Source organism: Sylvia atricapilla, chromosome 5, assembly GCF_009819655.1.
Source record: "Sylvia atricapilla isolate bSylAtr1 chromosome 5, bSylAtr1.pri, whole genome shotgun sequence".
NCBI classification, from domain to species: Eukaryota; Metazoa; Chordata; class Aves; order Passeriformes; family Sylviidae; genus Sylvia; species Sylvia atricapilla.
The window spans coordinates 6,918,555-6,942,666 of NC_089144.1; the positions used below are offsets into that span (position 1 = coordinate 6,918,555).

The following is a 24,112-nucleotide window of genomic DNA, read 5'->3' on the forward strand; positions in this document are numbered from 1 at the left end:
TGTAATTATATGTGCCAAGGCCTGGCTTTTCTGTCTCTTTGAAGAATTTCAATCTTTCTACATGCCTTTGCATGTCTGTGTTTCTCTTCAGTACTAAATATTTACAGATCTGTAGTGACATCCAAAATGTTACTCATTCTGCAAGTGTACTTTGGACTTAACTGATGGCAGGAGTGGTTGTTCTTTTGGATATTTTGGGTCATGGAAGAGAAGGATGAATTTCACTTTCATGAGTGACCTTGTGTAGAAATTCCATAGAGCAGTTCTGTGTACATAAGTAGATGGGAATAACATTAACAGTGTTTGTGACTCTGACCTTCATTGATGTTAATCTGAAAGTCTGCAAGACAGGAATTTCATATGTCATCATTTGATGGCAAATGCTTTTTTCAAGGTAAGAAAAATATTTCCTCCTGTTATTCCTCTTCATGAAAGTGAGACTTATATCTTAACTGGAAATTGAATATTTCACAGTGTCTTACTTTTGATCTGGTAGATTAACTTATATCTTTGACTGACTTTCTCCAAGCCATGGGTAGCCATCAAAAGATATGGATTTTCCTATATTAAAATCAGGATGGACAGGGTAGATGCCAATATTCCCTAAGCACTCCTCAAAGATTTTGCACAGATTTTTCCCTACTGCTACTGCAACACTAAGCATGTAGAAAATATCTCTCATGGACTAATGCTCTGAATTTTTCTATTACTTCCCACCAGAAAAACCCAAGTGTGTGATAAGTTGTAAAATTATGCTGAAGTCATGAGATACTCCCACTGCAAAACTGAAAGCTTAACTACTTTATCAATTTTAATCTAGAGGTCTAAAAATCTCTTCTTTATATTAAAAACAGGAAAATCTAAACTTAGGATCTTAGAAAGGAATACCACTTGTAGAACTAGACTCCTCTTACTTGTAATATGAAGCTTTTATACACATCATTGATACCTAAAAACCTCATAGAGAAAATACTAACAGCCTGCACCCAATTATAATTGTTCTCTCACATTCTTAATTACTAGATGTCCTAGTAATATTTTTAATTTTACAAAGGAAGAAGTTTCTCCTAGCATGTTCTAAAAAGCAGAATACATGCTATTTTTAATGTAACTGTGTTCCTACCCAACTTACTGTTAAATCACATCGTAAAGAAATATACACTGTACATGAACTTTTGTTTCATAGCATTTACATTTTTTCCATGCATGCAAAGGAATTCCCAGTCGAATCTAAATGCTGATAATCTTCAGTTTGGAGATTGGGTTTATTTGAAGAACATCTAGATTTTTAAAGGTAATAAAGGTAAAAAAAAAAAAAATAAAAACCACCAACCAAACCCAACCAAACAAAAAAAGAAAGTAGCTAACTGTCTGCCCAAAAAATTAGAAATATAAACTGAGAAGTTTCATCAACTGTGCCTCTAGAAACTTGTAACTTTTTTTCTCTTGAAAATAGGTCACTTCTTGGCCACATGATTTTCAACCATAAATGTAAACTTGCATCACCTCTGGTAAAATATATGGTTACACAAAGAGTAAATGAGCCAGGCAAATGAGCAGGTCAGATCTCTGCTACAGAACTATTGTGACTGGTTGATTATCTGTAAATAGGAAAAATTTGAGGGAGAAAAAAAAAAAAAAAAAGAAGAAAATTAGTATGGCCAAAATAAGATTATATCTATATGAATAAAGAATGAACAGAATTTATATTATTTTATACTAGGTTCTGGGGTACAATATTCTGCAATGTGCTGTGGGACTGGGACTGGGCTGAATATCATTTTCCTGTAAGAGATTTATCTAAAATTCATATAAAGGGAGGATCTTCACAACTGAGTCAATAGAGCACTGCAGTCTAAGACACAGCTAATTTTGGAATACTCTTCAGTTCTACTAAAACTGCCATCTAGAAAATCACCAATACAATGGAGACGTTTCAGAAGGTATTTGAGAAAATAATTAAAGGAATGAAAACAGACCTTCTGGGCAATTCAGAGAGTCCAACTTGCCTCACCAAAGGAAAAAAATAAATGGGAAAGAAAGAACTTTACTATCTGTAAATATCTACACAGGTACTTATCTTGCATTTTCCTATCCAGGAAACAAAGGCATAGTAAAATCCCATGACTGGCAGTGATATTATTGATGACAGACAAGTTTGCCTCAGGAGTGTAGTTAAGTTTTCTAACCAATGTCTTTTAGAAGCATTTATGTAGTATTACTTTTGAGTATCTCAACCTGATGATTTAAAATTATGCTTTTTAGAGCATTGTTTAATAACATGATGATCTTTTCCAAACTAATAACCTACAGAACAACTTGACTGATAATTAGTGCTTCTAATATTAGAGGGTAAGTTAATTCAGTGAATGATTCAAAGAAAATACAAGGCTAATTCACCAACAACCTAAGTGAAAAAAAGAAAAAATGAGCATCATAAACCCCTATTTCATGAACAGATCTGTGATTTAACCACATTTTTGGAAAAACTCCTAAATGAAGATTAATTTCTCTTTGGTCAAGAAGTATGTTTCTTTATTCATGAGTTCCCAGTTCTTTAAAAACATAGTATCCATTCTAATTTTATCATTTGGGAAGGTAATATGCTGAGTTAAAATCTTGTCTATTCAGGCTTTTTTTTTTTTTCTGTAGGATGTGGATTACAGATAATTTGAACAGCAAAATCTCCTGTCTCTTGGGAAGTACTCATTTGCTTTTAAACTCCAGGACACTCACTGCAATCGTGCACTAAAGCACCATATCTAAAACATGGAATGCTGGGTATATTTAACAGTTTCAATTCTGTTTGCTGGTTAAAGATTAAGAGACCAAAAGACGGCATCTATTAACAAATACTGTACTAAGAAAAGAATCACTGCAGACTGAAGTAAGCCCCACTGGGGGCCTAACAAGCACCTGCCATTTTCATGTGGTGAGAGATCAATCAGTCTCTGTATGCAGCAAGATGACCTGCCAAAAGCTGAACCACAAGGGGAGAGAAGAAAAATGATCAATTCCCCAAACTGTGTGCTCTGCAGTAATAAAACATTGTTCTCTAAACACTTATACTCTCTTTGCAATTGTGATATCTTGGTCAAGATCAAAATTTGCAGTGAAACCCCACGCTGATACACAGAATAAAAAGGTATCCAAAATGTATCATAAAACGAATTTTCTCTATTAATGTGCAAATTCTTCACATTATGAGAAACATAAGTTTTAGGGTTTTCAAACTGAGAGTTGTGGAGTACCAAAAACCAAAGTTTTTTCCTCATTTACTGAGTTTTTTCCTCAAGACTGCACTTCAAATTTTTCAGACTTCAGTTCATTGCTTATTGGATTTCTGGTTGCAATGAGTTGCCCAATGGAATAGTAAATGTAGCAGAGTTTCCCCCAACTTTAAGTAAAACTTTCTAAATGTGTATCAAAAATACAACAGTGACAACTGGCAATGAAAACAAGAGAATTCCAACCTATTGGAATTTGGAATTGGAATTTGGAACCCATTGGAATTGTCTATTTGCTTGAAAGTGTTGTACCAACATCCCTAAAAATTCACTTATCAAGCAGAATAGCCAAAAAGTCACGGAATCTTGCGGATAATTTGAGGTCCTACCAAAAGTCCAGGCTGTTACCAGTTTGGGTTGGTTCTGGGGCACATGGATACATTTTACATATTAAGGTAAGGAAAGCCAACCTCAATTTGCAAAGATAAGAAACCATAACAGAAAACCTCTAGATATTAGTATTCTTTCCTAGGAAATCAAGTACTCAAACTCATTTTAACAGCTGACATGATCAAACAAAATTATCTGGAATTATGGGGGAAGCACTTAGATCATATGAACAACATGAACTTCTCATACGATTAGCCTGGATTTTTAAATATTTTCATGTTCTCTCTCAAGTGTTCTTAAAGCCACTCTCCCATAATATGAAGTGTGATTTTTCATCTCCTGCTGTACAGAAGACAGCTGTGAAGCAATAATACAGTAGTAAATAATACAGGATGAGAATATTTTTGGTATACAGAAGAAAACAAAGAGGCTTATCAGAGGTATTTATTTTCATTCTCCCTTCACTACTGTTAAAAGCAATGATGGTTACATTAAAAATCCTCAATTATAAAGCTGTCTTTCAATGTAATAAGAGAAGCCCAAAGTAGTAAAAATGAAAAAATAAAGAAGACAACCATAAAATTCAAAATAGTGTATTATTCTTCATTAGTTGATTAGAAAAAAAATTCTGTTTGAAACAAAACAATGAGAATGATCTGAGAAAACAGTGTGCTTGTCATTCACTGGAAAAATTGTTCCAGAAGGGTTCATCCTTACACAAATATCTTTAAAATATTACTGAGGTCATGGTCTGCAGAGTTTATTTGCAGAACAAGTTACTAGTGTTAGCTGAGGAGAGATCCAAAGATGGCTACAACTGTTATATCAAACTTGAAGAAGAAACATGACTTTCTCATAAACAGACAGGCTTTTAAATAGCTAGTTCAGTTCTGCCAGTTCCTGCTTTAGTCTATTCTCTGTGACTGCAATTAGGTTTCAGCAAAACCACATCTTCGTTTCTTTTGCTCCTCAAACACCGCTGTCGATACATTTAATTTTAATTCCACACCTTGAATTGTCTCAAGGAGATAAATACAACATGACATGGTGGACTGCACTGCTCTTCAATCTTATGTAAAGTTCTGATTTTAATGGAGAGAACAGGTAGACTTCCTCTGATTTCTGTGGTATCATGGTTTAACTCACAGACTCTACAAATAAACACATCTCTAGGGTTTGCACCATAAATCCTGTTATTATTTAGTGCCTTGACCAAGTTCCTTACATTAAATCTCAGTAAATTAACTTGTACAGTTAGAAAACCCCCCCAAAATTTTATCAATGAGAGTTATGTAGATAATCTTTAAGAAAACAAAGACCACAAAGATAAATAATAACAGAAATAAACAAAACCCAAAACCAACAAAAAAAAACCTTCCTACCCTCCAACAGAGTCGCATATATGAGGAGGTAAAACGAAAATAATTTCTTTCACACAAAGCAGAATAGATTTCAAACTGCAATGTGTAGCACACTTGCATATTAAATGAGAAGAAATATATTCTTTCTTTTTTGGCCACAAATATATATCCCATACTTTTGTTTGAGAGCTGAGTTTAAAAATGCTGAAGGATACTGAAGTCTTTAGTGGTTGCTTCTTTTTCAAAAGATGTGGAGGCTGTGAAGTGTTAATGGTAACACTTTCCCCTGGAGAGAGAGCAGTTAAACCAGACAATAATATAAACTTGACTCTCTAAGGGAGAAATCCTGGCAGACAACTCTGCTGTTATGGTGAGGAAATGTGTTACCCCCAAGAGGCTTTGCAACAGCTATGTAAATCCACTGTACCCCATTGGCCCGTTCCCTTTGCTTCTCTCCTGATGGATCTGCTGATTGGTCCTTCCCTTGATCCCTCAATTGATTGGTTCTCCCCTGAATCTCTCAGCTGATTGGCTCAGATGTTTTACCCCGCTCCCTGCCTTCCCTACATAACCTCCTGTTTCCCCTGGCCCTGTGGCTCATTGTCACTGGAGTCCTCTGAGGAAGAAGCTGAATAAAGCCTTCTGGAATTCCATATGAAGGCTTTGTCTCTTCCTTCAGCATCACCCCAAAGAGCTGATTTCACTGACGAGCTCAAAATCCCTCAGCAGCAGCAGAAGCTCCTGTGCCTCTGAGGACGCTTCTCCAGGAAGGTTGTGGCACTCTGACCACTGTCTGCTGTGTCAATAAAACACTTCTAGGATGACATACCTTACTATTTCTGAGTTCTGTGTATGAATTGTCTATCACTTAGGCTTACTGTGATGCAATGCCTGTGGAAGAGGTTTAAAGGTATGACTGTGCAATAATACTCAGAATACAAAATTAAATACTTCTCTTTCTAGGAATAGTAGACCGAACTAAATGATGCCTAAAATTATATTTAGATATCTTATGTCAAGACATCATCTAATATCCAGCTTTGCCTAATCACGAAAGCATTTCACTCTCTACCCAGTTCTCAGTTTGATCTCAACTTTCCCTGTGTTTTTGTATTAAATATCCATGTGTGTGCACTGACACTGATATACTGGGAAGCCTGTGCTCTGGGGAGGGCACTGTCTTTCTTCTGCCTAAGCTTCTCTATGATCTGCTGTGCCTAACCTAAATTCCACTCCCCAGAAAACTGCAAACATTTTTATGGTCAGTCTCAATCTAAAAAGCAATGGAAAACACAGTGCTTAACTCCTAGGAAGCAACCTAATGGGTATCATCCATATTCCTTGCAATATAAGCTATAAAAGTGTATATTCACAGCCTGAACCATATTGAAAAGTTTCCAAGAGCTCAGTTTATAAGTTTGAAGAAAAAATTGTAAATATTATATCTCAGGTAATTTTAAAGAATGTCAGAGTATTTTTCCTGGATCATTAGCAAGCACACTGGTCAGTTTATGCTGAAAGGGACTTATGTTATCATTGAAGAAAAAATATTTTAAAGTACTACTGTGTTAAACAAATTAGAAGGCCTCCTCTGAGTATCCATAATATATATTTACAAACAACTTTAATTAAAACACATATCTCTGTACTTAACATAAAACCTGTATTTCAATCTGACTTCCTTGTTATGATTTTTCAAGGTTCCTGTACCATATGCACATACATTTTGAAAAACAAATATAAATAAAATATGACAGAATAAACACTGATTAGAACATTTTGTAACATCATTAACATACCAAATTTACATGGCACAAATCTAACATCTGCAGTGATATAGAATTCTTCAACATCTTTCACATCATGAAGAATAAACCAGGGGTTTTTTTGCTTCATTTGGTACAATAAATAGAACAGTGTATTTCACTCATTTTGCATTTCACAAGAAGCCAATGAGTATCATTACAGCGTATTAACATATAACATGAGAAGGGAGAAGATGGAAATATGATGCTGAGCCATTCAAGTAATCTGGTAATCTTAGAACAAGAAATTACCTCTATCAGGCAGAAATTCATTGTTCTGGGAGGCTCCAAGATGAATAACCTAGACTACAGCATCACCTCCCTTGGCATTTTTCACATTACTTCATTCCATTCATCCATACAGAACAATGGAATTTTAAATAAGGAACAATGTATTAAAAGTATTTCCCTATGTACACTAAAATGCAGAAAGTTCTGAAATCATTGCTGTTGATTATTTGTGAAAAATATTAAGTCTCTGTTTATTTAGATGGACATTGTTGTTTGGCTTTTAACTGGGAAAATGTTTTCTTGACTCCTAACAGGAAAATAAAAATCTGCCAAAAATGAAAATATATTCTGAAGAGTGCCAACTCTTGATGTAAAATGAAATTATATTACAATTATATCCATAGTGTGCTTGCATAAAGATGCAAGGAGCATCATCCATTCAGACCTTACAAAAAAAAGCTCAGCTTAATACTCAACTGCCAGACTTTTGCTCAGTTGAACCGTTCAACTCAATATCCATTTGTATTAATAAATTAAATACTAAAGTCTTTATTCAGCTTGAAATGGCGACTATAGTTTTCCCCTAATGAGTGGAGTGTACAGCTGTTATTTGATACTATAGTCTGTCCATCTGAACACTTTTAAAAGACAGTTCAGCTCCATTTCAGATCTGCACAAGTTCATTCAACAAAATATTAACTCCCTGTAAAGTCCTACTGACAAATAACTGTTGACAACCTCTTCAATTTGCAGTTATTTCCACAGAGCCATGTGGCAGCAATCTATCATCCACAAGGTTTCTCATCTCTTTGCTCTTTTCCTTTGTCCACATCCTTTGCCCCAGGCATTCTTCTGCTTCACAAAAATGAACTGCTTGTATTTCAGAAAACCTGAATGCAAAATATTATGCATTTGCAAGCTTCCAAATCCAACAAAGACACTGTACCAAAAGTGAGTGCTTAGATTCAAGAATCTGAAACCAAATCACTGAGGCTTTCAGCTCTCAACCTTGGCAAACCAGTTTTGAAACAGAAAAAAAGGCCAGAGACACTTTTACCAAACCACTTTCCCATGGTCCACTGCAGTTGTCAGCATTGCAGTGGCAGCTAGTGGACTGGGTATTGAGCAGGTTGTTGAACAGATACTGATTTTTCCATTTGTTGTGCTGTTTGCCCACCTTTCTCTTCCACTCAGCTGAAACCATCTCAGAATGATCTCTCCCTAGCCATCTCCATGTGTATATTCCACACCCTCTTCCACACACTTCCCCAGGTGAAGAACTATTACCATACATTAAGATAACCTAAAAAGTTAATATCTAATCATGAGATCATTCTAAAAACCAGTTTATTACCATTACAGATTTTTCAAGTATTTATCCTTTGTTACTCAGGGCTTTTTATTTTTTAAATTTATGTTTCAGGTAAATCACATACTTTTCCAGGGATAAAAAAAATGAAATAATGATTTTAATATGTACGTGTCATTCCTCACATAAATTAATGGAAGACCTAGTCTTTGGCTCATTAAATTCTTGCTTATTTGCCTTTATTACCATGCATATTTATTACCAATTACATATAAGATACATCCTGTCTGCTATTTTAACACACATTTTTACTAAAATGATTGTAATTAATGATGGTCCCTTTATTACAAATTATTTTGAAGTTTTTTAATTCCAAAATGTTATCAGCAGTAAAACCTCCATCACTAACAACAGACCACTGTGCACCACTAGGGAAGGGAAAGGTAGATTCAATAGAGCAAATAAAGCAGCAAAATTAACTTTATTTTAAATGAAAGGAACTATAGCTCCTGGACTTCTCATATTTTTTATATATTTCTTGTGTTTTCTACATTTTTCATGAACACCTTCATTTTTAGAGGAAATGGTTCCATAGGATTATAAAAGGCCAATCATTCCTCCTAGAAAGATCAAATTGCTCCTGTGATCAAGTCAAGTAATTCAGCTTACTCTGGCTCTATGGGAGGCAGAGAACTCAGAGAGCAGCAGCCCTTTAGATCACTGGGTCACTGTCCTCTGTATGATCTAATTCAAATGACCAAGTGACTAGGCACTTACTGTAGATGAAAACTCTCTGATTAACCCTTATCAGGTCTGTGTTATTTTCAGAGGACTCTGTTCATGAGGTTTCTAACATTTAAGATGCAGTTCATGATTAAGCAGCAATGGGGAACTACAGCAAGACCTTAACTGAAGCACCAGTCTGTCTGGGGCAATAACCATCCCACCTGAAACCTGCCTGAGTTGGCAGAGGACACTGCAGGGATAACCGTATAGGTGAGGAAATCTAAGACTTTGCAGGAAACTTTCACAGAGATTTTTCCAGAAAAGTTTTAGGATGGCATTGGCATGTGTAGTTGTATTAATAACTTTTGAATTAATGTATTACTACTTTTTACACCTTTCCAAACCCTCACTTCACTTCTGACTTTTGTCACCCACACTATGGAGTCCCCTCTATAGGTGCAGGAAAGTATATAATTTTATGGTGGCAATTGCAAGAGCTATGGGAAGATTTCTGATTTTAAGAGGCACAGTTGGACCAAAATATTCTACTGGAACATGTACTATCACCACTACAAAACCAGAAATGCACCCTATTTTACGGGGCTAATAATCTTTAGTGCAGTTATCTTATTCTTTCATCGTTTTATTGTCTCATAATGGAATACCATTTTTAAAGGATATTGTTCCAGATGGTATCAGAGATTTAAGAAATACAACCTATAAGTTTCTTTCTGCACTTAGATTAGGCCCCTTAAGAATAACTCACTTGGAAATAACTTGTGAGAAATAGTATCTCTGTCTTATGGGCTTCTACAGAACTCAGCTTTATTTTTATAGATGTTGTTCATTTATTGAAAAGGTTAAAGATCTTTTAAAGTGTTTCATTATTCACAGCAACAGAACTTTAAACACATTCTATGAACAAAAAATTCCCCCGTATCACCTGCAATTTAATTGTTTCTGCCATTATATACTAGCACTTTTCTTACATTGTACAATAAATTATAATAGGGTAGAGTATGATGAAATATGCATATGTAGTGCTGGTCAACAGAATGTTACTGAATCCAGCTCAATAAATTCTGATTTTCAGTGTTTACCAGACTCAGAAAAAAAACACCGCCATCAGCAAAGAAGGGAAATGAATGGGAAGTCAATCCTGCTGTCATGGAAAAAGAAAAAGAAAACAGCAGAATTTCCACCTGCTGAGGAAAAGTCATACAAATCACTTCTGTTTCAATTGCTGGCATAAGGGTCAAGGCTTCTAGGGCTGATCACACTGTAAGCCAGAGCCAGCTGTGACGAGGGGAAGCTGGCTAATCCTGAGCCTTGCAGGTGCCCTCATGCACAGAAATACAGGGTTAGAGACAAAGGTCTATACTAGCCTGGGGAAAAGGGGACTGCGGAAAGACCTCATCACTCCCTACAACAATCTGAGATTCCAGGTGGTAGTTGGTCTTTTTTGATAAGTCATAGGGTAAGAGGAAGTGGCCCCAAGTCCCACTGAAGCGGCAGGGTGGTAGGGAGATGTGTGTAGGTGTTAGATTGAGTTTTAGGTAAAACTTCTTCACCAAAAGAGTTGTCAGGCATTGGAAGAGGCTACCCAGGGAAGTGGTAGAGTCACCAGCCCCAGAGGAATTTAAAATATGTGTAAATGTGGCACTTAGGGACATGGTTTAATGGTGAACTTGGCAGTATTATGATAATGGTCTCAATTACCATAATATCAAAGGTCTGTTCTAGTGAAAATGAATCTATGATTCTACGATTTTATCATTCCTGTCATAATGATTGTCTACCCCTGCATTTGTAAGTAGGAACAAAACTATGGCTGAAAAAGAAATGAGGAAGTTTATTTGAGAACATTCTTCTCTCTGAATATGAATTATTTGCCTATTCTTGAACTAATGGACAGAGAATTCAATGCAATTTTATTAATACAGCATGCTGACAACTTAAAACATGTATCAAGAATTCATACTTTATGCTGTAGTCAATACAGTACAGTATGTCTTCAGTCTTGTTGATACTAGCAAAATTTTCACAACATATACATGATTTGTGAATAGACCTGTGCCTGAATCAAGGCCTCATTAAACACAAAACAAGATAAGGAAAAAAAGAAAGGAAAATGAAATCCCCAAAATAGAAGGAATTTCTGAATTATTTATAGAACTCTTGAGAGCTCTGTCATATCTTTCCAGTGTATCATTTTGCCAGCAAAGCTGTAACAACCTCAGACTTTAAAAACATGTGATATGTACAAAATCAATCAATAAAGCCTGTCTGAAAACATCAGCAATAACACACTAACTTTATTACTTAGCACTCCTAACTTGATTTTTGATCACGAGGTTTACTACTCTCCTCTCAAACTATTAGCTTTTCAGTCTGTGGGCGACAGAATTACAGAAAGTTAAGGAATTCCTTAATGGAAATTAAGGATCAGCTAATCCCAACTGCCCCTGCCATATGGAAGGACCCCTCCCACTAGACCAGGGCTGGAGCATCCACAACCTCCCTGGGCAACCTGTTCCAGTGTCTAACAACCCTCACAGTAAAAAATTTCTTCCTAATATCTAACCTAAATCTCCCATCTTTCAATTTGTACCCTTTACTCCTTGTCCCGTCACTGCAGTTCCTGATTCACAGCCTCAGCTTTCTCAGCCTGTCTTTATTATAAGGGAGGTGCTCCAGTCCTCTTATCAGGTTTGTGCCTCTCCTCTGGACTTGATCCATGCAGTAATTCAGGTGGGGTCTCACAAGTGCAGAGCACAGGGGGAGAATCACCTCCTTTGACCTGCTCCTTCTGATGCAGACCAGGTTGGCTTTCCAGGCTGTGAGTGCACATTGCTGGCTCATGTTGAGTTTCTCATCAACCAACACCTCCAGTTCTTTCTCTGCAGGGCTGCTCCAAATCACTCCCTCACCCAGACTGTATTTGTACCCAGGATTGCCATGACCCTAGGGTAGGACCTTACACTTTGCTTTGTTGACCTTCATGACATTTACACAGGTCCACTTCTCAAGCCTGTCCAGGTCCCTCTAGATGGCATTATCCCCTCCCTCCAGTGTGTTGGCAGCTCACAGAGCTTGGTGTCAGCACCAAAAGTGACTCCTGAGGGGCACCACTCTACATGTGGGCAATGAGCCCCTGGCCACAACTCTGTGTGCACGCTCCAGCCAGTTCTTCATCCACTGCATGGTCCATCCATCAAACCCACGTCTCCCCAGTTTGGAGACAAGGATGTCACATGGGGCAGTGTCAAGCCCTCTGCATGTCCAGGTGACATGTCAGTTGTTGTCCCCCGCCCCCAGTGCTGTAGCCCTGTCACAGAAGGTCACCAGGTTTGGCAGGCATGATTTCCCCTTGGCAAAGCTCTGTTGGCTCTTACCAATCACCTCTTTATTTTCCATGTGCCTTAACACAATTTCCAGGAGAATCTGCTACATGATCTTGCCTGGCACACAGGTGAGACTGACTGGTCTGTAGTTCCCCAGATCTTCTACTTTTCCAATTTAAAAAATGGAGGCTATATCTCTGTTTTTTGGTCATCACAGACTTTACCTGACTGCCACAATTTTTTCAATAATAATGGATAGTGGCTTAACAGCTTTGTGTGCCAGCTCCCTCAGAACACACAGACAAATCTCATCAGGTCCCATGGACTTCTGCACATTCAGCTTCCTTAGATGTTATTGAACCCAACTCCCTCCTACAGAGGGCTGAGGGTCTTCATTCTCCCAATCCCTGCATTTGCCTTTCTAAAATTGGGTGGCGTGGCTGGAGCACTTGCTGCTGAAGACTGAGATATAGAAGTCATTGAGAACCTCAGCACTCTTTTTCCAGGGTAGCAACTTTTCTCTTTTTCTTCTGGAGAGGGCCCACATTTAGCTCTAATCTTTCTCTTGCTTGCAACATATATATAGAAGCCCTTCTGTTTTCCATGCAAGTAACTGTGGTTCTGGTTTTGTTTGTTTTTTCTTTTTTCTCTTTGGGCGGTTTTTGTTTTGGTTTGGTTTTTTGTTTGGGTTTTTGTTTGTTTGTTTGTTTGTTTTTTGTTCAGATTTTGGTTGAGCTGAATAACACTGTAATGAAGATTTCCTTGAAAAGCCATATAAACCCTGCTGTGCAGATATTTAATTCTTTACAATCTAGCTACAATGATCTTCTAAGCTATGGTGCAAAATTTTTATGCAGTGCTCAGTTTCATGGCAGAAGTCTTTGCATGCATACAGACATTTATATGGCAGATGTTTTGTGTGTGGTATTTTTTGTTTTTCTATCAAATATCATGTTATTTCTATGCATATTCTCCACACTTTTTTAATTTTGTGAAGAACTGACAAATACACTCAGTACTGTATCTTCCAATAGGAATAATACTCAAATACAGACTGCTTTGTCAGCAACATCTGCAACACTTTGAGAGGTGCTTCAAAATTTGTTTCATTTTAAAGTTCATTAATTTGAGGCCTATAAAATAAAAATGTGTTATAAATTCATGCATTTCTGGCTTTCATTAAAATGTTTATATTGCAGAGAATGTGATTTTGTCAGTATCCTTTATTTCCTTCAAGTTCACCATTAAAAAGGCAACTATTTTTTTGTTAGTGTTAGAGTTTTATTTTGTATGTTGAATCAAAAACGAATAAAAGCTTGGCACAAAACACACCATTAGAGGATGTTTTGACCCAGTTCAATTTTGATGTTCCTAAATGAAAAATAAAATACTACTTCTAGGACATAGAATGAGGGTGGATTTCTACATTACTAAATATATACATTGCTCTCATAAAAGCCAGATGACAACCCAATGAGAACAGTGTGACTATTTCAACAATGCAGGTAGAGACATTTACATACATCTTTGAGCAGAACAGCTGCATAGTATGCTACCAAGGAATTCTTGATTTGATTTTAAACATCTCCCAGTGGTCTTATATTTTTTTATCTTTTATTAAGAAGGTCTAAGAGATTACTGATGAAACACAGACATTTGAGAAAGCATTCATATTGTAATTAGAGGACCTTCTATCTAGCATTATTATTATAAAACACACATTTATTCTTCAAGTCATGCCATTGATTTCAGTAGAGTTAGTTACATCAAGAATAAGACGAAAGAGAAAACAGCAATTCACAAAGGAAAAACAAAGATGAAAGGTAAGGCATTTAACATAACAAAGCCTACTGAAAATCAGATTATTAAGTACAAGTATGCATTTAATGAAATGGAGGTGAAAGCAGTGCTGCTCTCCATGTCAAACTGTCTTCTTAAATGAGAGTAACAGGAGATGATTTGATTTAAAAACAAAGACATAAAATGTGACTATAAAAATTAAGCTAGGCATCAAACTTGAATGTTTGGAAGCTTCCCCCCTCAAAATGCACTTTGTATCACTTCCCCAGCTTCCACTGAACATGTTTACTGCAGCACTCTATGGGTAAATCTGATCCTCCGGACTGTCTGCAATAGCCAAGATATCCACAGCCTCTGTTCAGATTCCCTAATGGCTCCAAGTTCTAATTTTTCCACAAACAGCAACTTACTATGTAAAAATTTCAAAAGTCAGTAGAAAATTCTGCAATGATCACCATGATCACTTAGCCAGTAACAAGAGAGGAGAAGGCAAACCACTTAAAAGGTTAGGTGATAAACCTTTCAAACACAATCTTTTAATTTGCATGTCTTTTAGAACCTATGTTTGTTAGACATCTCTGAAGTTAGTATTAAATAAAAAACATTCATTCATGTTCTAAACTGAGGCCCTTCTACTATTTCACATGAATGATGAATTTAATGAACTTGGTCTTTACTTCAGAGGCAACTTTGGAATTCTTTGTTAACTGTAAATGGGAAGAATAGCAGTGTTGGCTGAAAAAAAAATTGACTAGGTATCCATCAGCAATTGCTGATGGCCCAAGGAGATTGGAGCTATGTAATAAATACAGACAGACTCCATAGCTTTTGGCTTAGAATAATTTAATCTGCAGTATTGCAATCAGAAGCTGACGTGGCTGAAAACTAACCTGGCAAAAAGTGATGCCTATTTTGCATCCCAGACATTTCCACAAGCACTTAGTGCCTGACTAAAACAGAGGTCAGACATTCAAACAGACTGAGGTGAGAGGATAGGAATGGGACAGTCTGGTTTTAGATTGGTTTAGAGTACCATAAAGCTGCACTGTCAGTTGAAAGAAAAGGTCTTATTTTATATGTTGCTGATTGATTTTACTTTCTCATCCTTGCCTGACTTTATTTGGATCAAGGATCAGAGAGTTTTATTCACTTCCAACCTCTTGTCTCATCCCTGCAATGACATAGCTAAAATCTAACAAAAACCAGGACTTGCCTGAGCTTTGGGCTATCCCTTTCCTATGACAATGTAAACTGAAATAATCCTGCAAATAATCCAGCCAGGTACCTTCTGCATACCTCTGTATGCTCATATGCAAGTGACCAGGAGGAGTAGCTGAAAACCAAACCTCATGGGCAGGAGTTAACTAGAACGAAAACCTGCCAACTTTATCTTTAACGTCTGCCCTCAAGGCAGAGAAACTTATGTGCAGACATAATGTTACTGAGTATTTCTATTTCAGATGGTTAATGAAAATACATCTGCTATGTGTCTACCTTTCACAGATTTTCAATAACGCTTAACAGCTTAATATCTTTTATGCTTTTGAAACCATTCTTAATAAAATACTGTTAGACTTTTCACAAGTCTGTCACTTCCTGGGCCACCTTGACCTAGATCAATACACTCCTGTTAAGTGTTATTATGTGCTGTTCACAAGTCCTCCATCAGTATCTTGTTGAAATGACAGTTTTCAATATGACAGGCCTTTCTGAATTAATTTTCAAGTATGATTTTAAGAAATAATATGTCAAAAGTTATTATAAAAATCCCTGAACTAAAACACCTTTTTCATTTTCTTTATTCACTGCTTGGTTTTTTTGGTTTTTATTTTTCAGTCCAAGAATTCTAGCTTGCTTTGCATGATTCAACAGAAATCTTTGGGGATATTCTTAAAAATGAAAATGTTCCAAAATGGATATACATGTGCAACAACTCCAGCTTCTAACACCTGTGTCATGAACATTTTCATTGTGTAAGAATTTTAGCATTTTAAATTTTTGGTGCTAATATGACATACCAGTTCTCAGCCTTCATAAGTTTACATGACATGCCCGCAAAAAAAAGTTTTAAACTATATACCAAGTTCTGCACTAGTCTTTCCAGCTTTCTTTCTTGTTATCATTATCAAATCTATTTTTCTTTGACACGCACAATGTATCCTGTAGTCCCCTTCAGTTCAACCACAGGGCACTCAGCATCTACTGAACCCCTTCTAACAGTGAGTGTATTGTGCTACTTAGCTTAAGAAATTGCACAAGTAATCTCCAGGTTTGTTTCCTCAGACAGTCTCTCTTCGCAGTCACTTATTAAATGAAAATTGATTTTCCCATATTCTGCAAGAAATCAGAACCTTCAGGCACTATCAATCTGTCATGCAGCATATATGGTCAGAGCAGAGAGCACTGTCTCAAATTGTCTGATTTAGCAGATGAGAAATGAAATTTAGTTGTCTAACACAGACAATAAGTGTACCAGCACCTTCTGCCTGAGTTCCAGCTGTCACCCCACAAAACCACTGGTCTGTAGGTTCCATGTTACAGATGCTCACTCTGTGCAAGATGCCATCAATGCACTTAAGTACCTGAATGCACTAAAATGTAAGTTGAAGAAAATAAATCACATTTAGAATGTCTATCTGTTATGCTAACAATTGTCAAAGCACAAAAAGCCCCAATATTACCCTTACTGATAGGATCTGTTGCTTTTAATCCATCTCAGAACTAATTCTTAACATGCTTATTTTTCAGACCAGTTACCATGATATTTCAGTATTTGGAGAGGCTTATTTAAATGCAGATGGTGACCAGGGTGTTAAACAATAATAAAAAAATCTAGTATCAGGCTCTTCACATACACTCTTTGATGGGCCTGCAAATAATCCAGCCAGGTACCTGAACCATCCAATACTCGTGTGAATTTTCTATGTACTGAGCCTTGCATTCCTAAATTTAGGCTATTTTTTTGGTTTTGGGAAGATGAAGGAGAATCCTAGCCCCATACAAAACCATAATTTTTACTGGTGTCCTGGAAAATTATGCAATTTAGAAAGAATTTCAAATAAAAGTATTTTCTGTTTGTCAGGATCAATTTAACTATTTAGGCCCGCCTTAAAATGCAGGTTTTAAAAATCTTTGAACACTTGAACATTCTTAGATATCCAAAATCTATTGCCTGGGTTCACACTATGATATAGTAGTAAATAAACTTGCCAAGTTATAGATATGGTTCTATTTACATTTCATAATTCTGGTTTCAAAGTACAGAAAATAAAAAAAAGGTTTTGCTTGGTGTTTCTACTGAACACATAACATATTCCACAAACCCATGAAATAGATGATTGAAAATTATTATTAATATTATTATTGCCTTGGGTAGAAACAGCTTTTGTTTACTTACTGAAAGGGACAGTTCAGACCTCAATTTGATCAAAATGTAGCTCATTTTACAGTGCAGTAACTGATTTTAAATATAGATTAATCTATCTAAAAAGAAAAGCCATAGTTCATGAGCACTAATCAGAAACTAGTTTTACATTACTTAGTCTAAAGCTGGCCTGTCTCTAAGTTAGCATTGTAAAATTGGACTGAATGTCAGAACACCCAATATGAATATGAGTTAAGTAATAGGAATCCTGAAAGAAAAAGCATCTCTAAAAGTCATATCTATCTAAAAAAAAATCTGTTTATTTAATTGCACAGTAACTGTAATATCTTTGAAATAGCCCATGAAGAAGTGGGCATTTATATTTTCTGTAACTCTAAAAAGACAAAAGAAATTAGTACATTATAATTCATTATAATCTGAAAATACATGTTCTAAAAGTGAAGAACAAAAAACTTCAGTTTACCTAATTTCTTCCAAGGATTTATTTAGACGTAAACAAATTATGATTTCACTTTAGCATGCTATTTTACTACAAGCGGGTTTTTTTGGTAAATTTTGGTCTCTTTTGAGGCAGTGTGGATCACTGAATATCAATAGAACCAGTATTCAGCATTCATGACAGAGGAAGGCAGCTAATCTCTTTAAGATGGTTCTTTAAATATCTGACAGCTCCTTTCAACCTAAAGTCTGCAAAAATCACAAAATCTTTGCTAGCATTTTGGCTTAGGACTTGAAGATCAGTTATTTGGCATGAAGAAGTGTATTTTGATAAGGATAATGGAAAATAGAATGTACAGGTTACAACACATCGGTATGACAAAGAAGTGCACAGCTTTGAAAAGACTGTACTAGTTGAAGCATTACTAATATGCAAGAGAACCTGTGTATTTTGAAGGAATATTATGGCCCCTCTATGAGATGCTTCAGCTTCATGAAGATTTTATTTCTATTTAGATTTCTGTGTCCATGTATTTTATTTCTATTTAGATTTCTCTGGCCCCCTTAAGACATGGGCCACAAAGGTCATCCTATCACTCTGCTTGTAAATTGTCTAAAGGGATTATTCTTCTTTAACACAAGAATTAAAAACATGATATTCAACTTTTCTGAGAATTAAAACATCCAACTCCCATACTACCTTGCTTGGAAATTAACAGAAGAGAATCTAGTTCCAACACTGTCAATGATGACACATTTGTAGATTTTGATGCCTCCCTAATCTAGAAATTAGGATTTCTCCCTATTCGTCCTAAACCAGGACAATACCTTTTGTAAACAATGAGAGTAATGGAAACTGCTCAAAGCATTAAAATATCCTGTAAGCCATGGAAATAAATAGATTGAATCTAGGTGTTGTAGTACACATCTACAGAATGGCCATTGAATCATGTGGCTATAACACATAAAGGACTGGTATTTTCTCTCATAATTTATGTTAGTATTACTGAGAAGAACATCAGATTAATACCAAACTATTAAAAGGTTCAGTTAAAGCACTGTACAATGACTAGGACTGATTCTATAGAAACACATTAGAATGAGATGTTAATTAAAAGTAACCTAGTTCTGGCAGTTCATATTTACAGTCACAGATGCAGGTATCATAACTTTGTGATCTCAACAATAACTGCTAAAGATATTCTGCAGAAAGTGTTGATGTTTTACCCTTTCTCAGTTTGGTGTGTATGAAAGGTAGAACACATCAGTGTTTTATCATATTTTAGGCTAACTTCCAGTTATGTGGTGTGGTCTCGGAAAGTCTTAATCAAATATCAATTCCAGAAGCACACTATTGAGACCTGAGTTAGTTTTAAAGGGTTTTGTGATGCATAAGACTTGGTGAAGCAATGGTCTCAAAGCCCACAAAACTGTCAGTCAGAAGGACTTAAGAGTGTAAATGATTCTTAGTAACAGTAAAGATAGAGGTTTTCTTAAACCGGATTTCTAGATAACCAACTAAATATTAAGAGTATGTCTGAGCATGAAGAGTTAATGATCCATTTCACACAAAAGTGTATTTGTGAGAGCCCTTCCTGCTGCTAAGACCTCTCACAAGACAGTGGCAGGTGTGCCATCATGAAGAGGGACACACACAAAAAGAAAAGACAGAGAGGATATAGGGACTCAAATGGTGTAAGCTCATGGACTTCAAAGCAAAGATAGTCCCATAGGCAAAGATACTGATTCTCCAACAGTTGACTATAAACAATGAAAAATTCAGGATCCTAATCTCCTTCTTGTTTCTAAATGCTAATACTTGGATTGGAGTGAGGGAATACATCAGCCTGCTGAAAAGTGTCCTCTGTAATCTTGGTCCATATGTAGTGTTCCTGTTACAATTTGGAGAGTGAAGGAATTTATAAGATGAATTGCTGACAGATCTATAGAGTGGACACTGAAGCACACAGCTATGACATGTAAAGCATTGGTATTGTTTTATCTGTTTCATAAGTTGGCCACTTGTGACAAAGAGGAAGGGTGAAAATTAATTTGCCATGGCATGCATGCAACATTTCACTGCTCTAATCTGGTGCTGCCTGAAAGCTTGTTTTGGTAGGTATTGTATCCTGGAATGACACAGAACTAGAACTGGCAGGATGTCAAAATACTTCCAAAACCAGCTTAACCAAATGAAAACAGTTGAGCTGTGGAGATGTGAAATGCACATTTGGAAACACTCAGAGCTGGAATGTAGGTGAGGCTAAATACAGGAATACCAGTGTTATGGGAATACCTAACAATAGGAATATTACCATTTATACATAACAGTATTTTTATTTCTAAGTTAATCTGAATTGCTAAACCTCTTAAAATGTTAAGTCAGGACTCCCAAATTAACTGATGTATGGAGCTAAGAATTGTTAATCTTACTTTTACTGCTGGGGAAACTGAGGCAGAGAGGTTCAGTGACTTACCCAAGGCCACAGAGGGAGTCACTGTCAGAGCCAGGATTAGAGCTCAGGAGTTTCTGGCTCCCAGTTCCCAAGCTCAGACCACTAGACCATGGCCTCAGGATATTTCCAGCTGATCTTCAGTCTAAAAAAAAGTAAATTCTCAAGTACGTTACAAATATGTAACATATATATATATATGTACATTTATATGTGTATACATATATATATATATTTCTTTTTACCTGAACGTAATGGTATGAGTGAAAACACATTGCTCATAAGTCAGTGCTGAAAATCAAACCAGTATATTTTATCTGAGTTACCTTAATCATACATATATGTATGATAAAGCTCTGCCGAAAAATTAGGATTTAAATTACAGCCGATAAAAATACATATTGTATTTTTCAGGGTAAGGAACAAATTGCCTTTCCAACCCAGCCAGCATGTCATTTGTATTAATGGTGAGGCATGATAAGTTGCTCCTCGTGTAAGTAAACTCTATTAAGAAAGTCAGGTCCCTTGGTGAAGCTAGATCCTTAGCAAATTTTACCAGCTAAGCACTGAGCTCCATGTCAGAGTAATTACACCTTTTATCCACTGTGAGCTCTTTCTTAGCTTCTCCATATTCCTTAATTTCCCACTTCAGCTAATTTAGCAGTAAAATCGCCGAGGTTTAAAAGGTTAGGTACCGAGGAACTGGCGCATGAATGTTCATGTTAAGCTCCGTGCATTGAAATCGCATTATGTAGAAGAAGGAATTAATTAAGTAACAATTAGGTAGTGATGGATCATTGACAACATATATACACTCGGGTGCTAAAAATTAATCTCCCCTGTAAAAACAACACGTTGTGCATCTTCTCATCTATAGGCGAGCAAGTTTTACACTTGAAATACAAAATGGAAAGGCCCTTCAGCAACTTCTTTTAAAAATAGAGGCATATAAGAACATGGAATATTCTGGCATTATTCAAACTACAAAATATTTTTAAAGAATCATACAGCCTAATTTTTAATAAGCAATCGAAAAAACAATGAGAACAGTAAAAGGAGAAGAAATTTTTAAAGGCAGGGGATTTTAAAGTGACTGTAAGGACATTTGTTATATGAAAGTACTTAGTATGTTAAAATTGCTAACAACTGTGTAGTATTCTCTTGCTATCTTCTTTTACAAGTTGCCATATTGTTTCCTTGTATTGACAGTCAGCCTCTTAATACATAGATTGGCAGTTAGCCCAGTCAGCCCACAGTTCTAAAAGCCTCTTAGCAGATGAAAAATCTTTGGTTCATTCACACCTTGTAGAAAGAACAACAGGGCAGAAGTGACATCCAGATCCATTTAGAGTATACTTTGAGTCTGATTTTCCTTCGCCTTGCACCTTGTGTAGTCATTTATAGCTTTGCAAAGTGAGCACAAAATGGATATAAAACACCGCTACTCATCTGAGGAGAGAATTCTGATTTGGTTGCATTATTTCCAGAGCTGATCACAAAAAGTGCCAGCCAGTTGAAAAATCTGGCTCTGCATAGAATGTGTAAACAATTTTGACACGAAATATAAAGTAAAAAGCAGCAGCCCTTTCGAAACATTTTACAGAAATCGCACTTTTGTTTTACAGCAACAGACATGTTCTCTTGCTGTTTGCTTGGAATTTTCTTGGAAAAAAAAAATACTAAAAGGTTAAGTCATCTACAGAAAATAAATTCTATTTCTTACTTTCTTTTTAAGAACCATATTTAACTATGAGTCCTAAAGTATAGTCCTAAAGTATATTCACACTTAAAAGGGAGCTCATGTCATCTATAAGATCTCTACAAGCCCTAACATTCCACGTGCTGCTTCTAAACACTGTACTTAAAAAGTTGCATTTCCACAAAACCTCCTGGCACAAACGTGAAAAGCTGGTATTAGCACAACAGCTGGTCTCAGTCCATCAGAGTTCAACACTGTTCTGACTTTTGTGCGACTGACAAATTACTGTCAGCATTTACCAAACAGTGATATCTCTGCCATGCGATCTACTATCAGTATGATAACTCAAGACCTACTGCCAAAAATTCCTTTAAGATGCAAGCTATATAAGCGGGAAAGGGCTGCTGATATTAATGAATGTGTTTTAATAAAATTGACAGCTAAAAAATGAAGGACCTAATCTGGCAGTTGCTGGAGATGTGGTCAAAAATTATTTCTACTTAAGAACAGGATACAGTAACTAATTCAGTATGTCTGGACGTATTTTTCCCCATACTACCTGGTAGTCATTTTTCTGGCCCTTCCCAGCCAAAAGTTTTTCCTAGTACACTTAAATACCATGATGGCATGCTTCTTACTGTTTCTGTTGGATTTTCTTTTTTTTTTTCTTTTACTCACAGTCATGCATTCCATGGAGTCATCTTATGACAGTGTCCAAATTTACTACCATGGTCCAAAGCTTACTCTTCAACCAAGTACCTAAAGAACATTTTTTTTTTAGTTTTTAATTTGTTACTAATACTGAATTATAGGCTAGAGTTAATTGCAGGGGTTTTTTTATCTGTTTTACTTCTTGTCTTTTATTCCCTCTCCCCTTTCTGCATTTAGAGCTTCTGTAAGCATTCTAAGTTGCTAGTCTGGCTTGACTGGAAAGTACTGCGTGTTTGTTGTGTGTCTGCATGTGTGATACCAACTGTTGAAGGCTGCTTGATGTTAGATGAAGGCTTATGCTCAGAGTTGTTCTACAGTTGTCTCTCTGGCAAAATCTTTCCTTACCATTGACAATGATGAATCTGTGTGGGGAAGAGTCTGTTTTACAATATTACACTTGCCGTGGTCTTAATTTTACTGATGGGGCATGATTATGATTTCATTTACATTAATCAAATTCATGAGTCATTCCATTCATGTCAATAGCATTAAAGAGCTATAGAGACAAGTAAGAGTTCAGAATCAGGCTTCTGGTGTTTAATCTTAAAGCATATCTGAATCACTTCATTAAAGACAGAAAGGACAGATCCTCTGCTTACTTTGCATTACTCAGTCATGCCATTAGCATTAAACATCAAATAAAGAGCTAAAATGACAGCTGGCAATGTGTCACAGTACATGGGTTTTCCGTTTACCTCAGATACAGAAAATACCCCTGAATTAACAAGATTTAAGACTATATTTCAAGTATGACAAAGTTACGGTGTTAGATCTCCTTGCCCTTGAATGTTGGCATTAATGTTTAAAAACTTTTTTCCCTCCCTTGTTTTTTGTTGTTGTTTTTTTTTTTTAATGTCACTCTTACATAACTTGAATGCAAAAGATTTGCGTAACTTGAATGCAAAAGATCTAAAGGCAAACTATATTGAAGTAAGACCTCAGAGATGAGTTAAGTTTTACAGCCCTGTCCATAAGGAATATTATATCTGGTAAATACAGAAGGATAAAAACAGTGATCACAATTCATAAAATTCGTTTTGTAGTTATCTTACTTAAAGCATTACTGAATCTTCCTTTTTTAAAAAAGTGAAAATCATGTTAATTTTCAAAATACTGGCATTCTACAACAATAAAAGGTTTTGTATTGCTGTCTGTCTCCTTTCTCAGACAGAAAAATTGTGCAGGGGATGATGGGCATTAATTTAGTCCTCACTGATAAGTACTTTTAAGACT

At 36.1% G+C, this 24,112-nt stretch overlaps 1 protein-coding gene across 1 annotated transcript in view; it reads right to left on the reverse strand.

Annotated features, from left to right (window-relative positions):
• Positions 1-23,327: 23,327 nt before the first annotated feature.
• The window catches only part of TAFA5 (TAFA chemokine like family member 5), a 336,033-nt gene continuing 335,248 nt past the window's right edge, over positions 23,328-24,112 (reverse strand). The window contains 1 exon segment of the mRNA XM_066319083.1: positions 23,328-23,375. Within this exon segment, the coding sequence (XP_066175180.1) occupies positions 23,328-23,375 (48 nt within the window).